This window comes from Lagenorhynchus albirostris, chromosome 2 (assembly GCF_949774975.1).
Source record: "Lagenorhynchus albirostris chromosome 2, mLagAlb1.1, whole genome shotgun sequence".
Lineage (NCBI taxonomy): Eukaryota > Metazoa > Chordata > Mammalia > Artiodactyla > Delphinidae > Lagenorhynchus > Lagenorhynchus albirostris.
Window position 1 is genome coordinate 65694470 of NC_083096.1, and position 18485 is coordinate 65712954.

Sequence of the window (18485 nt, forward strand, 5' to 3'; positions counted from 1 at the left end):
CTATGCTTCTCTCAGCATGATCACAGTTGTTCTGTATCCTGAGAGCTCCCATGTGCTTTGCAGCTGTGGTTGAGTTGTTTATGACAGGGAGGGTTTTATGATCGTCATTTGACTGGGAACCAAGAGATGGAGGCATCTCTATAAATGTTCCTTCTACCTTGAAATTTTTATGACAATGTTATTTAGTTTGGAGTTAAGGGTCGTTATAAGTTACCCTTAAACTCTCGGCTCATAGCTCCATGAGAGCAGAGACAAAGCCTGTTCTGTTCATAGTTGCAATCTCAGCATCCATTCAATAAGCATTTATTGAGCCCTTAATGTGTACAAAGCAAAATGCTAGATTCTTTGATAATATAAAGATGAATAAGAGGGTCTCCCTATACTGAGGAAGAAGATTCCAGTTTAACAACTAGTTATGACAAAGGGAAATTCAACTAGTGCAGTAATAAATATTTAAGCAAGTTTTTTTGGGAAAGCAATGGAAGTACTATTTGTAAAGGAAGATTGACAGAGGAACCGGCCTTTAGATAGTGTCTTTAACGAGTAAGATTTTGACAGCAGACGGGGTGGGGTGTGAGCATGTCATGCTGAGAACACAGTGCCAGCAAACCTCAAGTCAGTATATGCAAGTCTATGCAGCAGATGGCCTCAGCCACCACATCTCCTGCTAAGCAAGAGCTTCTTGGGTTCATAAGCCCCAGTTGGATATACTAGCAGATGGGCAAAGTGGATCTTATTGGTTCCTTGGAACTATCTTGGGAAGTGCTTTCTCATTTTCTGCTGATGGGTCCTTCTTAGCCTCTTGTTGTAGAAAGCTTCTCTTTCCTTAAGTCAATAGTTCCCAAACTCATCTGCGTGTTAGAATCTCCTGGGATTCTTTGAAAGGTTCCAAAACACAGACCACAGCCCCAGACCAAGTGAATAATCCTGGAGGTAGACAAAAGTATCTGTAATTTTTTAAGCTTCCTGGCTGATTCTAATGCACAGACAAGTTTGGAAATCCCTTCCTTAAGGCACACTTAACTCAGTCAGCTGGTTTTGCCAGTGACTGGAGCAGTTAGCTACAATACAAATGTGACTGGTTGCAAAGCCACGATGACACCTTGTAGATATAGCGCATGCTTTTGGACACATCATGGAAATGTCCCAATTTTTTATGATAACTGAGACAGTTCTAATTTAAAGCTAATCGGCACTCTTTCTGAATTAGGTACTTCATTTCTGTCTTCAGAGGATCTCAGTCACCAAGACTGATGTACTGTTCTAATGCCAGTATGGAGCCTGTCCACATGTGAGTCTGTGATTCCAGAAAAAAAGAGCTCATTAAAATGACATTTGGGCTGTAAAGACTGTTGGGACTTAGGAACACTCATCTCCTCTCGTCCAGTGCCCTGGAGTTGACATCAGGAGATCTCAGCCTAGTCAATGAACTTAGTCATTTGCTAATGATGCATTTACCAGGTTTCTATTATGTGTTAGACTCTGTTGTAAAGACAGCTGGGGCTACAAAAATGACTCAGACCAAGTTGACAGTTATTTAAGCTCTGCTGTCTAGTAAGACAGGTTTTCAGTTGCACTCATGATTATAATAACACAAGGAGTTAATAATAATGTCGAGTGACACAAGAGTGGTCCCAACCATAGACCACGGGAGTCTAGGAGAGAGAGTGGTTCAGACAGAGAGCCACATAAAAGGCCTCATGAGAATGGCCTTGGGGAATGGGTGTTATTTGGACAGAGAGCAGAAAGAGGGGAAGGCTATTCTGAGCAGAGGAGCAGAGCGAAGATGGATTGCTGGGGTGGCACCATGCGAAAATGGCAAGTCATCTGAATTTGACCAGCATGTGAAGGAGAGACAAAGCCAGGAAGGTTGTCAGCAGTACACAGTTGACATTGAATTGTGGGTGAGACAGTGGAACGATGGAACTCTTCTAAAGGGGAGACCTGAACATTTTTATTCCTCAACTTCTTGAATGCACTAAGCTCACTTCCTCCTCAGGGTTCTTAGAGCCTCTGTTCCCTCTGTCTGGTACACCTTCCCCCCAACTTCTCTTTTCTCCCCTCGGCTGAATCCTACTCATCAGATACTTCAGATCTGAGTATAACTGTCATTTTCTCAGAGAAGTCTGCCCTGGCCTTCCAATTGAAATCAGATTCCCCTGCTATAGTCTCTCATCTCATCTAATTATTTTCCTTCCTTGTACTTAACTTGGGTTATAATGATATATTTATGTCTGTGACCATTTGTTTGATATCCATCTCTTCCATCCGACTGCATAAGCTCCATGAGGTCAGGGACTTTATCTATCTTGTCCCTTAGAGTATCCCCAGTAACTGACAGGCAAAAAGATCTCGAGAAGTGTTGGCTAAATGATAAGTGAATGAATGAGTGACAGCAAAGAGAGAAAACAATATAAATAGAAACCCCCCTTACATACACACACACACAAAACAAAAACATGTCATTAATAAGAGAAGGATCATGGTCTGGTGCAAGATACATTGGCTAGGACTTAGAGTTGGGGGCCTGGTTTTTACGCTCATTTCTGCCACTACCTAACTGTGAGACCACATCCAACATGCAATTTGTTAGAGTAGCTATTTTTCCTTCTCTGCGGTCACAGCCTTGGTCTCAAATTCCTCATTTATAAAATTGTGGTAATACAGCCTGCCCTATTTATCTTCAATATTGGTAAAAGCACTTGAACTTAATATACCGTCATGTAGGTAAAGTACTACACAAATATAAAAATATTAATCCACAGCATCAGTGTGGAGATATTTGCGTCTAAATTGTATATCTAATGTCTACTGGCAATTCGCAAATAAGTGACTTCAGTTTTTCATTCATGTTCGCTGCAAAAATTATTTTCTATCACCATTGGTCAAAAGTAAAAAAATAAAAAACAAGTTAAGACCAGTGGTAAAGCTGTATCCTTTCATTACCAGAGTGACTATGAGATATTATGTTGAGTCTGTGTTGAACATACTAGTGAAAACACATGCCCTTTACGTTTACTCAAAGGCACTAATGGCTTTCATAAAAGCAGAATGTATCATTTAAGGGGAATAAATAATTACCTTGACAAGAAGTAAGCTCAGGATTCTCATGAATGAATTAGCCAATTCCCACTATGGATACTGAGTATTTGGTTTTTAATTTTACATCCTAATGAAAATTGAGGACCAGCTGGAGACACTGCAGGGACTGAGACACAGGGTTGTCTGGGAAGGGCTTAAGTTAGGATAAAGTTGTTATATCAACAATGGTCTTAAACAAGGCACAGTGGTGCCAAGCAAAAAATGTGGATTGGAAAGAAAAACCACATTTGTATTTTTTGTACTTTAGGCTTAGTATTTTATGGCTTGTTAGGGAATGTTAAACCATATGGAAGGTATCCCACAAGGACAGCAGGCTGGGATATTTTGGGTCTAATCATATCAAGCATTTTTTAATGCAAAACTATTTATTGAGCATCTATTGTGTGTTCTAACGTTTATGTGAGAAAATTTTATGTGGGGAAACAGTTAGGAGAAGGTAAACGGGCATGAACAACGAACCAGAAGTTGGAATGAACATATTGTGCTCCCACAGTGAATGAACAAATTAGCAAGAGCAGAAGGGACCATTGGAGAAAGGGAAGAAAGAAAAGCAAGAAAATATTACTTCCTTGCTTGTACAGAACTTTATAATATGAAACAAACAAACTGACCTAACCCCAAACCAACCCAAAATGTATGCACAATTCTCATCACATTTGATCCACCAAACAAAAACCAAATGCAGAAACCTCAGTGAGGTCGGGGGTATGGGTGTTTGCCCCAGAGAGTAAATGAGCTTGCCCAAGGGCACACAGCTGAATAGCGGGGTGGGGGGGGGACGCCTCACATTACTCTCCCAGAGCACTTTCCTCTGGAGGGCTCAAAAGATAGGATGAGATGCGATGGTGAAGCCTTTCCACGCCAGGCTAAGGAATTTAGTCTTTATTCTGTGAGGAAAATGAGTAGACAGTACACCTAATTTAGCACAAGGAGAAGAAAGCAGAGTTCACCACAAACCACCAACAGGTCATCTTGACATGGACCTTGGACAAGGCTCTATAGAGAGCTTTCTAAAGGATGGTTTTTGAGTGCTTGGAAGAACCCTTGCCAGCACTGGTTCACCGGAAAGCCAATTATGTTTGAGCATCTCATTTTCTCTTCTGACAGGAGTACCATAGAAAATTTAGTTTGTACTTCAATAAGACACTTGTTTCAGATACCACTCTGGAGAAAATGGGCAATTACAGGATGGGTGGTGGATTAATTTGCATTGAATTTTTTTCCACTTTATTTCTTTTAATTTTTTTGATTTATTATTCTTTTATTGAAGTATAGTTGATCTACAGTTTTGTGTTAGGTTCAAGTGTACAGTAAAGTAAGTCAGTTATATATATATGTGTATATATGTATACATATAAATATACATATATACATTTATTCTTTTTTAGATTCTTTTCTATTATAGGTTATTATAAGATATTGAGTATAGTTCCATGTGCTATACAGTAGGTCCTTTTTGGTTATCTATTCTATGTATAGTAGTGTGTATATGTTGTAATTTGCAGTGAATTTAAAGGTGAAGGGGATTTTAGAACTCATCTAAACTACTCCATCCTTTTAAAAATGAGAAAAAGGAAACACGGGGTAAATCGACTTGCTTTAAGTTATATCATCATCAACATCATCAAAAGCTTACACATACTGAACACTTACTATGTATCTGGCACATTCTAAGTGATTAATATGTATTGGCTTCTTTAATCCTCACAACAAACCTATGTGGTAACAGAGGCTCAGGGAGATTCAGTAACTTGCCAATATCATGAGGTTATAAGCAATGGACCTGGGATTTGCCAGCAAGGCTGGCTTCTGAGTTGGGGCTTTCTCTTTAGGTACACCCTCTCCAGGACATAAAACTAGAAAGTGGGAGAACAAAGTGTCACTGGTACTAATGAATGGACTTTCTGGTGGTATGCTATAAGACATCCTTGCTATGTCGTTTTCAACATTTTTACCCACAAGTTGGATAAAATATGGAAAGCAGTTCATCAGATCTTCAGAAGTCGTGATATGGGGAGAGGAATAAAAAATACACTGGACAAAAGAAGCAGGATCTCAAAAAATACGGGCTGATGAATGAATCTAAATGTTTTCATTTCAGAGGAATATAGGAAGATATTGCGTGTTGACTCCCAAACCAATTGCCCAAGAATGGGTTGGAGAATATGCATAAAAGAGAATACAACTTGGGGTGTGGGATTTATCAATTCCAACATGAATAAGCATGGGGGGCTGACCAGAAGCTAATGCAAGGAAGCAAATGACATTCTGTGTGTATTTTGCACTGGTCACGTCCATGCTGGTTCTCAGCTGATGCTATGAGACCAGTGACTAGCCAGGCGAGCTCCAGTCACCGAGACTTTTCACAGTGACGGCCTGATCTTTCTTCCTCCTTCCTGACCTGCTTTTGCTCTGGCGTCCATCTTGGCCTCTTCCCCCATTGTCATCCTGACTTTGTTCCTGCCTCTTGCCCTTTATTCTCAGTTTTTGTTCTGGGTTCTCCTAGCATGTGAATCTTGGGGTATTTTTCCCCATGGGGACCTGATTTGACTGCCTCTCTGACTATCAGCCATGCTGCATCAGGAGAAAACCTCTCATCTTTGTTTCAGCCTCTCAGAGCTTAGTCCATGACTCTGACCCCTGGAGGGCGTGCTGATAGCACTCCCATTGCCCTGCCAGTACATACAGCACAAGAAGATTTGGACCATATCTGGAGTATTGTATCCAAGTCTGGTCTACCCCCTTCCCTACCATAAGGGAATCTCTGTAAATTGAAGTATATTCATAGAAAAAGGATAGGCTGTGAATAGTCTTGAACAGTTGGTGATATGTGGAATGAATAAAAGAGGCCAGAATGCCCGGAGAAGGTAGACTATGGGCTTGGGAGAGTTATCTCTGACTTTGCAGAAGATCCTACTGTGAAAGACTGCACAGGTTTCTCTGTGTGGCTCCAGGGAGTAGCCTAGAACCTGTGGGCAGAAGTGGCGGGGAGGAGACAGATTTCAGCTTAATAAAAAAACTTTCTCATGGTAAGAGCTGTCCAGAAATGGAATAGAATGAAATGGTAGTGAACTCCCCATTATTGGAGGTATTCAAGTATAGGTGGAGCAGTGGCTTGTCAGGAAAGCTGTATAGTAGATCCAAACATCAAAGGGATGCTTAGGCTTTTTCATCTGTGGGTTGGTTGCACCCAAGAGTCTCTGTGCCACTGAGGACTCAATGGTGCTTTTTGAACAGGTGGCCTGATGACAGTGGTATGTAAGGTAAATGCATCTGTCCAGTGAAATATCAGAGAAGGACCACCCCATTTGTCTTTCCTACCTGTATATTTTCTGTGTCAGCGAGCTCTGGCTTCTAACTGCCTTTGTCAAGCTTCTACCTTTAGAGCACAGACAAATGCTTCCGGCCACCAGAACAGGAGGGGCCCACCCCAGATCTAAGGGCCACTCTCGTTTAGTTTTCCAAAGCTGAGGATGGCCTCTCACACTTGGCCAATCTTGTGTTTATGAAAGGGCTCTGTTCTCTCTTGGCCCCTATCCCCACCGCCTTTCCCAGATCAAATACCAAGTGCATTGGATAGATAGAAGCCGCAGTGAGAAAATGCATTTTAATAAAACCCCATTGATTTGGGGGGCTGCAAGTAAAGAAAAGGCACCTAAAGAGTCCCACCCCCCCACACTCCCCCGCCCGGCCACTTCCCCCTCCTCTGTCCTGACCTACTCTGGGGCGGTCACACATCGATTGGCTTCCCAGATAATAGATTGTGCCACCACCGGTGGGGACCTCTGGGGACCAGCCGGAAGGTGGAAGAGTCGCACGCAGCAGCCCAGCCCCGACTTAATCAAACTAGCAACAGGATCTCCAGCGGCAGCGCGGCGGTGGCAGTGTGGCAGTGGCGGCAGCGGCGGCGGCATTATGCGTGATTACTGACAGGCACCAGCTGCTGCCGCCACCGCCGGCTCAACGCACGATGTGGACTCTCAGATCGAGAGGCAGATTCCTGACTAATCCCAGAGGGCTGGCCCAGCCCGAGCTGCCCGGGCTGGTAGGAAGCGATGACCACTCTTGCTAGCCCAAGTTGAAGGGAGCCCGGCTGCTCTCGGGAGCCGGGAGAGGCCGAGCGATTGAGCAGACGCGCCCGGGAGGATTATGAACTGAAGAGTCAACATGTACGGAAATTATTCTCACTTCATGAAGTTTCCCACAGGCTTCGGAGGTGGGTATTTCACATGGCTTCACCGTGGGGACCGTCTGGAGAGACGGAGCGGAGATGGGGAGATCCGGATAACTGGATTAGGGTTGAAGTAGGAGAGCATATATGTTTATAGGCATATATAGTGTGTTTCCGTGTGAGTGTGTGAGTGTGTGTGTGTGCATGAGAGAGGGACAGGGGCCGGGAGAGGGAGGGAGCGAGAGAGGGGGAGAGAATGGTCCGTAGGTGAGGATCTGTTTGTACATCAGAATGAGTGAACGGATGGGAGGATATGGGGATATTCTAAGGAGAGCCTCAACCCACATGCTTGGGAATATGTCTGAGACAAAGGTAGACTAAGTGCATTGTTATAACCCGGTGTGTTTGCGTGGGTGTGAAGAGTGGAAAAGGTAGGGGAAATTACTAGGAGGTACCTATTATCCAACTTGCCATGCGGAAAAAGAAAATGTGACTAAAAAGGTTTTGCCTATATTAAGGGTCCCTGGGATACTTCATAACAAGGGACTGATTGTTTTATTTAAAAGCAGATTTCCTTAGAATTGCATTTTTAAAAAAAGAAAACATAGCACTTTAATTTGCCACCCCGTTCTCCTTCCTCTGTTTTCTCCCCTTTTGATTTGCTAATAGCCTCTTGACCCCTCCCCTGCCGCTGCCCCCAATTCCATTTCCAGGGTCGCTGCCATCAGTCGGAATCTGGGAGTGGGTGGAGGGTCTGGGTGGTCCAGGTCCTCATAGCAGAAAACAGGCGAGCTGGAGCTCCAAGTCGCCAAGCCAGGCAGCGCAGCTGGGCGGCACGTCCCAGGGGCTGCCTTCACACCCAGGCACTTTGGTCCCAAGGCTCCTTCCATTCGGTGACAGAAGCAGCACAGTCGCACAGCTTTGGATACGTGGAACCAACAGCTGACCAACTGGCCTCTCACTTGGCAGCTGGTGGCGTATAGGTCGGGTTCTTGGGAGCCAAAGGGGAGAGCTTTGGCCCCGCGGATGCTGGCAGGCAAGACAAAGCAGAAACTCTTGTCAGGTCTTGAGAACTGAAAAGTCCCTGCTCTCCCCACCTCCTGTGGGTCATAGGCCATTCATCTGAAGGCTTGGGGGAAAGCTCGCCTACCCCTCTGGGCAGTCCCCTCTATACGGTGTGGTGGGACATGGCCAGTGGATGGGGTCCCTGTCCTGGAGTCATTAAGCCAGGGGGTTTGCTGATTCATTTGGGGTACATTGGGTGGTTTTGTGGGCCAAGCATGGAGTTAGGCGCTGGTAATACAGATGTGCGTGAGATGTAGTCTCTACTATTTGGACCGGGCAAGCTTGTTATTACCCAGACAGATTGTAATACTGCATGGCATGTGCCCTATCTGTTGCAGGAGGAGGTTGCCACTTGGACACAGCGGGTGGGGGGCCATGGACACACATCCTGGAGGTGGTAATGCTGAAGCTCTTGGGGCCAGTCTTGTGACATGACCCGTTGAGAGTGGTGGCCAAGGCTGTGACCTGGACATCTGATCTCCGGTTTACAGTTGGGTCCTGGGTGTGAAAAGCCTTTTCAGCTCCCATCTTGGTCCCATTCACAACCGAGAAGTACTTTTTCCTTTTCCCTCTGAGTTCAGTTGTCTGAAGAACGTGCTTATCCATGAAATTCTTGGGACCCCTGAGGTCTGTGAGGTTATGGCTTCATGACTGCCAAGGAGACCCTCTGCGACAGTTGGGGTGAATAAAAGGATTGAAGGTGGACAAATGTAGGGAGAGAAAGTCTGGAGAAAGAAGATCTAGTCCAGAATTCGCTGGGGGCTGCTGGCTGGAATCTTGGGACGGTAACCTCCTAAGGGACCTCAAAGAGCATCTTAGCCCTCTTATATTATAGATGTGTAAACTGAGGCCTCAATAAAGGCAGGAATAGTTTAAGGTTATGTGGAGTTGAGGGGGAGAGCCCTTCCGGAAAAGCCCCTCACACACACACACACAGAAAGAGAGAGAGAGAGAGAGAGAGAGAGAGAGAGAGAGAGAGAGACAGAACTGAGTTTGGTTTCTAGGTTTTCACTTACTAGCTGTGTGACCTTAGGCAAGTTATTGAACCTCTCTAAGCCTTGTCTCTAAAACGAAGTTTAACATCCCATCCTCAGATCATGGATGTGAGCATTAAACGTGCAAATGCTTGAAAAAGCAGCTATAGAGTGTTGTCTGTATATGTGGTATTTAGTAAAAGTTAATATTTTCATCCCCTCCATTTTGTTCAAGTACTAAAATGCAAATTAATCTAAAAATCAAACATTACTGTAGAATAATGAATTAGGAATCTGGGGAAAGAAAATTGAATCCATGAAGACCCACATACGTTGCTGGTTTAAATTTGCATAATTGTGAGAGCTCTGGTATTTAGTGTAATTAGGTTTCAGATAAAAGGAAACACAATTGGCTGGACCATGGAAGAAGTAGGCTGATATAACATGAGGGGTGGGAGGAGAAAGGATAATCTAGGCTGTTGAAACATCTCCCCCTGATGCTTCTTTTCCTCCCCATTCCTGAGGGAGGAGAACAATTATTTTGTATAGTTCTGCTGAGGTTTTCCATTTTGTTTGCTTTTGCCAGCTAAGAGGCAGAAACACTGAGCAAAGGACAGGGACCCCTCGAAAATGGAGGTCTTCATGAGAACTTGCAGTGGTGAGGGAGGGAGGGAAGGAAGGAGGAGGACCCACGCATAGGCACTGGGGAAACCTGAGGATGAGAGCAGAACTTACCTGCAGCCTCTCACCACCTTTGCCCAAACGCAGCGAGTTGTGCCACACATATTAAGTGATCTAGTGTATAACCCCTGCCCTTTTACATATTAGCAAATGGAACCACAGAGGGCTCCTGGGATTTGTGAGGAGCTCTAAGGAAGCAATGTCACCCTTGGGAAACAACACCTGAGGTTTGCATCTGGGCTGTGCTTACCAGATATCAGGCCTTCCCCCCATCTGTGAACAAGACACTGGTCAAAGTGGCCACCGAGTGGGGACTAGCTGGGTTGCAGCAGCCCCACCAGCGTGCCCACTCTCCCAACTCTGGGCCCTGCCATGTGATGAGGTGAGAGCCCTTTTCTTCTCCTTTTCTGCCAAGTCCTGGCTTTGCCAGCTGCCCAGTAAGAGATTTGTTTGCCTGGATGAGACAGTTGCTGCCTCTAAGAAGATGGCAAAACAAAGCCTGTAATCCCCCCCCGTCCAATTGTGCGGTAATCCTCAGGGTGAGAAGGAGATCAGGGGAGAGGGGACTTCTCTTGTTTCATTTAACAAGCACGCGGTAGCGCTTACAGCTACCATTGTAAACACTTCACTAGTATTATCTTATTTAATCCTCATGACAACACAGTGAGTAGGTACTATTACTAATAGTATCACATTCCTTTTATCAGCGAGGAAACTGAGGCATTTCAAGGTGCAGTAACTTCTTTTAAGGTCCCATAGCTGGAAAATGGCACAGCCAAGGCTTTGAATGCAGGGAGTCTGGCTCCAGAGTCCAGGACGTGCTGAGTTGCCTCTCACGGCTTCTGTGGGCCACAGACTCGCTGCAGGAAGCTGAGGCCGCAGTGCCCGCCTTGAGGGGGTGAAGAGCCCTAAGCCAGCCACGGTACTGCCCAGTGGTTGCAGGCACAGTAGCCTGGCCTTGAGGAATAAAGCGCAGGATAGGTTAGCAGTCACTCAAGAGCAATGGTGGCCTCTGGACAATTAACTGCTGGCTTCTTCTGGGGCCCTACTGATTTGCAAGAGTCCTGCCCTACAGACTCTGACCATCTGTGTAGAATACTCCCCTTCTCACCTAAGAATAGCCATAGAGGAAGGGTTGAGTTGGAGGTGCGTGTGCGTGTGTGTGTGTGTGTGTGTGTGTGTGTGTGTGTGTGTGTGTGTGTGTGGAGGGCAATATGAGGATGTGGGAGGAGGGTGTGTATGTGTGTGCGCGCGCCAGAACATATTTTTCCCCTCCAACAAATGTGTGGGTGGCTAATAGGGACCTACCATGGATGTAAGTGGTTAGGGTTTATGTAGGAAGGAATAACTGTTTACGACATTTAGGAAGGAACATATTCAGTATAAACTATCTTCTGAAACATTTACAATCTTACCAAGAGATAGAGAGCTGAATAGCAACTGGGGGAAGAAATTATGCAAAGGGTAATCAAACGTCTCCACCTCTTCCTTCCCTTCATTATGTAGCTTCTGTATCTGCAGAGAATTTAGCCACCAGAGTTGGGTGGCTGGGATGCCAGGGCTCCCAGAGGAAGCTGCTATTTTCTCCTCTTATTTGAAAGTAGAAAACACAGAGGCCCAGGGAATCTAAGAAGTGAATGTTCTAGAATGCCTGGGTTTGGGTGGCTTTCATGAGATTGACCCAGGTCTTGGTTCAGTGATTTTCTCAAAAGAGTGAAAATAATAGCTGACGTTTATTAGACACCTTCCATGTGCCAAGCCCTCTTCCAAGGGCATTACATGCACCGTCTCATTTAATATTCTCAAGGACCCTAGGAGGTAAGGTACCATTGTTATCCCTGTCCCCATTTTTACTGACAGAAACGTCGAGCCACAAGGAAGTTGGGTAACCTGCCCAAGATCACCCAGCTGGTAAGGAGTGGACCCAGGACCCAAATCCGGGCAGATGTCAGGAGTGTTGCGCTTAACCCTACGCTGTGCATATCGCTGGCTGCTTGCTGGGGAAGGCAGAGGGGGTGGGAAGGGTGGAGAGGAGGTGGAGGGGGGCGGGTGTGTGGAGTCCTAGATCCACCCCAAATGGGTGAATTATGTATAAGAACAACAATTAACATATTCAGTTCTTACTCTGTGCTCTTCACAACTTATTTAGGGATCATAATGCTTTTTCTTGAATATGCATACTTGCAGCAAATGAATAAAATGACAGGGGTGGGGGCAGGGGACTGAGCCATCAAAGGTGCTAATAAGACAAAGGTCAAAAAAATTTCCAGGGCTACCCTGGTGGTGCAGTGGTTGAGAGTCTGCCTGCCGATGCAGGGAACACGGGTTCATTCCCCGGTCCGGGAAGATCCCACATGCCACGGAGCGGCTGGCCCGTGAGCCATGGCCGCTGAGCCTGCGCGTCCGGAGCCTGTGCAATTTCCAGGTGAACCTCACTTGATTTTAATACATGGAACTTGATTTTGCATTTTAGGGTGGAGGTTGGCAAACTTCTCCTCTACAGGGCCAGATGGTAAACATTTTAGTCTTGGCTGGCTATAGTGTCTTCCACAACTGCTCAGATCTGTTGTGATGGGGAAGCAGCTGTGGTCAAACGCATAAGCTAATGCACAGGGATGTGCCCTGTTGAGTATGTTTGCCAACCCCTAGGGGATCATTCCAGAGAAGTTTCATTACTGTTTCTGATTGTCCCCCAGTTAACGTGATTAACAGCACTACCTCTAAATAACTTCCCTGCACCCCTTCCCTTCCCTGCAAGAGCTGAATCTTTTTTTTTTTTAACATCTTTATTGGGGTATAATTGCTTTACAATGGTGTGTTAGTTTCTGCTGTATAACAAAGTGAATCAGTTATACATATGCATATGTTCCCATATCTCTTCCCTCTTGCGTCTGCCTCCCTCCCACCCTCCCTATCCCACCCCTCCAGGCGGTCACAAAGCACGGAGCTGATCTCCCTGTGCTATGCGGCTGCTTCCCACTAGCTATCTATTTTACGTTCCCACTAGCTATCTATTTTACGTTTGGTAGTGTATATATGTCCATTTCACTCTCTCACTTTGTCACAGCTCACCCTTCCCCCTCCCCATATCCTCAAGTCCATTCTCTGGGTCTGCGTCTTTATTCCTGTCCTGCCCCTAGGCTCTTCGACATTGTTTTTTCTTAAATTCCATATATATGTGTTAGCATATGGTATTTGTCTTTCTCTTTCTGACTTACTTCACTCTGTATGACAGACTCTAGGTCTATCCACCTCATTACAAATAGCTCAATTTCGTTTCTTTTTATGGCTGAGTAATATTCCATTGTATATATGTGCCACATCTTCTTTATCCATTCATCCGATGATGGGCACTTAGGTTGTTTCCATCTCCGGGCTATTGTAAATAGAGCTGCAATGAACATTTTGGTACATGACTCTTTTTGAATCATGGTTTTCCCAGGGTATATGCCCAGTAGTGGGATTGCTGGGTCAATCTTTAAAGCTAGAAAAAGGACTTGCTGCTCATCCGTTCTGACCCCTCAGTTACAGATGAGGACACTTGGGAAAGCAGGTGGGGCTTGCCCAGGACCTGTGGCTGTTTACGGTCTTCAAACTGGGTTCCCCTGAGCCCCCTCGGGAGCCACCTGGGGTGGCAGAAAGAAGAGTAGAGGGAGGCTAAGCCACAGAGAGCCCTCCCCCAACACTTTGGTAAAATAACAGTACTACCAACCACACAGGGTCAGGGTTAACTTTCCACAGTATAGGGGTTCAATAAAATAAAGCCTGGATAATTGTAAACACACAGTAAAAGTTCATTTCTCTTTCCTACTTCAGAAAAGTTGGAGACTATGGTAGTAAGTTCAGCTAAAATTTTGTATGTAGGTTTTTCTTAGAGGAGGTATGCCTGTTCTTAAAGTGTCAGACTGTGCAGTAGGGGAGGCTGACAAAATGAAGTAAAGAAGACATCGATTCCGTGCCAGTTACAGAAAATTGTATTTTAACGAGTTATTCCAGGGCAGACACTCATGAGATCCGACAGAAACAGAGCAGTGACCTGGGACCTCCCATCCCTATAATCTTCAGGATACCTTCGCCCCAGGCCAGTGTCCTTAACGAGTCATGTCCCCCTGAGTTTCCCCAATTTCAGTTTGCATACCCTGGGGCCCTTTATCAGATACTGTAACTGAGAAAGGGGTGAGGGAGAGAGCAAGCGTTTCTAGGTTGAAGACCAAACTCAAATTCCTGATGGGATTTCAGAATTCAGCATCTGAACTTAAAAAATGGAAAAGCTTGTGATCTTTGGTTAAAAAAGCATTTACAAAAAGAGGAGTGGCAAAGAAAGTGTTTAATAAATATGTTGGGCTGTTTCTTCTAGGCTGGTTGCCTGGGTTTCATTTCTGTGACTCAGTATCTCTTTTGTCCCTCCTTCGGCTGGTCACTAGTGTCATGAGGAAGCAGTCCCTTGGAAGGCTTGGGGCTCACGGTACCTATGTTTTCTCAGCCCCAGTGACATGGGGAGCAGAGCAAAGGTTAGAGATCTTCAGGAGGGAAAGTATATCCAGACTGCTCCGGGAATGCCTGTCAATCATTCATTTAGCACACCTTGTCTCAGCATCTGGCTTGTGCAAGAATTGTGTGGGACACCGAGAACTAAGACCCATCCTCTGCCCTGAAGGACTATATAAACCAGTTACAAGCTCTGAAGTCTGCAGAACAGTTAGAGATAAATTATTCCTGGAAATGTTTCTTGGGGCTGAAGTTAAGTGAATAGATTCAAGGAATTTAGGTACCTGGAACCTGAGAACAAATAATACCATGTCCATTACCCAATGGTAACATTGCACTAGGGATGTGGTTTGCTGTATTTTAAGACAACTGCTGTCTTTAGAAGACAGTCCATATTGAGAGGCTAGGGAGAGCATATATGTACAAGAAGCCTATATAGACAGAGAAAGGGATTGAGGTCATGGATTCAAGAGCTGGGTGTGGGCAGAACTGGTGTTCAAGGACTTCCGGAACAAGGGGTGAGAGGGGGGCACCCTCAGCAAATGCCTGGAGCACTTCCTGGCATTTGTCTTGGTGGATGGGCTGGTACATGGTGTATCAGTGCATGGAACTTGTTTAAAGGGTCAGACAGCCTGTCCTGGTTGGTGGAGACCCTGCTCCAGTACCCCCTGGTGCCTCGAATGTGTTAGGGATGGCACAATATCCATCTGTACCAGAGAAGTTCAAATTTGGTCCTGGGTGAGAAGGCTGGTTTGCAGGCCAAATGCCGTTAATTACGTGTAGGAAGGTTGACAGAAATAATGCTAGACTCAGATTCTAGGTCTCTAGTAATTCACAATAAGCACTTGAAAATGTCACTTTATCATTCTGAACCTCAGTTTTCTAATCTGCCTAATGGGGATAATTTCTGCCCTTCCAACTCTTCTGAGTCAGTTTGAAGCTTGAATGGAACAGACAGTGGCCTCCAAGGGACTGCTATATCCGTAGTGCCTAGCACAGAGCCTGGCACACAGTAGGCGCTCAACAAATATTTTTTGACTGACGGAACCAATAACTGATATGGAAATACACAGCAGATAATTATAAAGAGTTTTATGAATGTAAGGCGGTATGTAGTGGATGGAATAAGCTTGGACCTGGGAGCAGAAGACCCAGTGTTTTTGTCCTGTGTGGCCTCGACCTAGTCATGCAACTTCTCTGGGATTAGTTTCTCTTCTATAAAATAAGGTGGTTCTTCAAGTCCTGAAAGTCTGGTTTCTACCCCAAAACAATATGGCCTTATTAATTTAGGACAGAATTAATTTGGAATGGTGATTAAACTGATCATGGCAGGAGCTAGTTTGTATTTGCTCATTCATGAAAAAATAACAAAAAAGGTTTGTTAAGCAACTAAGAGTGTAGAAGTGTTGAGCCTCTTTACGTTACATCGTTTTTCGAGCAATTTAAAAAGCAAGCATAGTAGGAACCTCATTAGCATATTAACGGAGTGTTAATTACAAAAGAGTCTTTTAAAGCAGATTTTATAAAATCCCCACTTAATAACCATTAGCTTGTGGTACTTGAAGAACAAACTCTTCACGTGTGTTACTTAGAAGTATTAAAATCGTAATTTAAAAGTAATCTGCCAACTTGTCATGAATTTAGACTGATTTTTCTCTCAATTGATCCAAATGAGTGAGGTTTTGCTATAATTATATATAATGCTGGTAATAATGAGGCTGATTATTAATCTTTGCCTGCTTTTCACTACCTCCATCATTACAGGTTTTAGGGGAGGGGGTGGGGTGGAGGGAGAAGGGAGGGATGGAGGGGGGAGTGGAGGATGCCAATCTCCCCCTCCCCCTTCTCCAGGCACTAGAAGAAGGAACCTGCAGCCCCTACCCTGAACAGCCAGCCAGCTCTCCTTTGGGGACTGCAGGAATCAGGCAGAGCTACCCTGTGTGAGCCCAGAAAGGCTGGCCAGTTGGCCAGGGCTGCACACAGCCGTGTCAGCCTATCAGCTGCTGTGTTCTCTTATTCCTGCTGAGAGGCCAAGGGGGCTGAGCCTCGGGGGCAGAAGGAGTGCCTCTTCTCCCACAGCTCGCTAGCCACTTCCATCACGTTTCTTCATTTTCCCCGTCGAGAAAGCCAGAAAGGACACTGGTAGCAGAGAAAGCTTCCTGTTAAGAGATGCAGCCTCTGCTTCTTCTCACTCCCTGAGAACTAATATCTTGGTGTCCACATCTGTTAAAATGTGGAGCTCAGTGCCTGTAACATACCTTCCCATCCGGTCTCAGGGTGGCCGTGCGGCTCTGATGTGTGTGTGAAAGGGTTTTGAAAATGCCACAGCAGTTTAAATATAAGAAACGCATAGTAGACAGCCCCTGGCATCTGAGTATCCCTTCTGTGGAAGAAAGAGGGAGGAAAAGGTTAGGCTGAGCTGGGACCCCTGATGAAGGAAACCAGAGCTTGTGTTTGATGTGAGAGGCTGGAGGCAGATGGGAAGTGTTCTAGTCAGAAAGTGCCAGGTCATCTACACACCACTATGTATAAAATAGATCACTAATAAGGACCTACTGTATAGCGCAGGGAACTCTACTCAATACTCTGTACTGACCTGTATGGGAAAAGGATCGAAAAAAGAGGGGATATATGTATATGTACAACGGATTCACTTTGCTATACACCTGAAACTAACACAACATTGTAAGTCAACTATACTCCAATAAAAATTAAAAAAAAAAAAAAAAAAAAGAAAGTACCAGGTCAAAGTCCTGAGAGAGGCCATGAGTCGGGTTAGGAAGGGCAGAGTTGGGGACAGAAATTGGGTCCAGGGAGGCTTGATGGAAGAGTGGTCCTGAGTAACTGCTATAAGTAGCTGCACAGCTAGTATAGTATAAGGTGGGGCTGGGATTAAAATCCAGGTCTGCTGCTTTTCCGCTAGAATCGAATGCCACGTGTATAATTTACTAGCCATGTTCTCTTGGGCAAGTTATTTAATTTCTCTCTCCCCCAGTTTTTGCATTTGTACAATAGGAGTGAGAGTTGGTAACCTCAAAGGAATTTGTAGGGCTGAAATGAGTCAATATCTGTAAAGTGTTTAGAACCATGTCTGGCTCATGGCAATTGCTTAATAAATATTATCTGTTGTTGTTACTTAGTAGAGGAGATAAAATTTAAGTGTCAGTTAAGTGTCTTCATACGGCAGACCCTGGCCTACCTCTCTTGCAGCCTGTCTGTGTATTACAAGCCAAGCTGGGAAAGGCTGTGTGAGCAAGTTTCCCTTCAACTAGGAAGAACAGGCCAGGTTTCTGAATATTCTATGATTCTTAGGCTTATGTACTACATTCCTCCATTGGAGAAAAGGAGGCAGATCGGGTGTGAGATTGTGACAGAGAGTAGAGTGGGGTAGGGCCCTGTGATGTTCCCTGGACTTCAAATGGAGAGTTCTGACTCTTAGAAATAGCAAGTTTTTGCCTCTGTCCCCTTCCCTGTGGATGGGTGTTAACCATTATCAATGATTCATCATAAGTTTCCATTCCATCCTGAAGCTGGGACAGTGAATTCTCTACCCAGGTACAGCAGTAAAGGGGTGGAGCGCCAAGCCATTTGTTCTCTTGTCTAGCCAATTAGAAAGACTCATGCTTAACATTTTACGTTTATTGGCTGAGGATAAGGTTGCTAAGCAACTTCCTTGCCTTGGTAAGAATTCTGTAGTTCTAAGTACCTGGGCTTCTCTTTCTCAATAAGTACCCCCTCAACACACACATGCAATTTGTTGTCTAGAGATTGCAGGGATTTTGGATTTGGTAAACAATCAGGGACATAGATTTCTTATGCAAATAATTTCTATTGATGAACTCTATATATAGTTGTATACACTAATTAACCAAAAAATCTATTCCATTCATTGATTAGGCAACAAATAGTTTTTGAGCATCTAGCATGTTCCAGGCACAGTGCTAGATACCACAATGATAATCGTGGTGAAATTTAAAATATGTGACAGGCAGTAGGTCACCAGG

The 18485-nt window shown here is 44.8% G+C and overlaps 1 protein-coding gene across 2 annotated transcripts in view; it reads left to right on the top strand.

The window, feature by feature from the left end:
• The first annotated feature begins 6879 nt into the window (after window positions 1–6879).
• RXRG (retinoid X receptor gamma) overlaps window positions 6880–18485 on the top strand; it is a 44544-nt gene continuing 32938 nt past the window's right edge. Inside the window, exons 1-2 of one of the 2 annotated variants that reach the window (XM_060142222.1) lie at window positions 6881–7318; window positions 11854–11904. Coding sequence is in view for 1 of the 2 variants with exons in the window: in XM_060142221.1 (XP_059998204.1) it covers window positions 7270–7318 (49 nt within the window). In the remaining variant the exon portion in view is untranslated. Of the gene's footprint in view, window positions 7319–11853; window positions 11905–18485 lie in introns of both variants that reach the window. The other variant, XM_060142221.1, reaches the window with a different exon arrangement.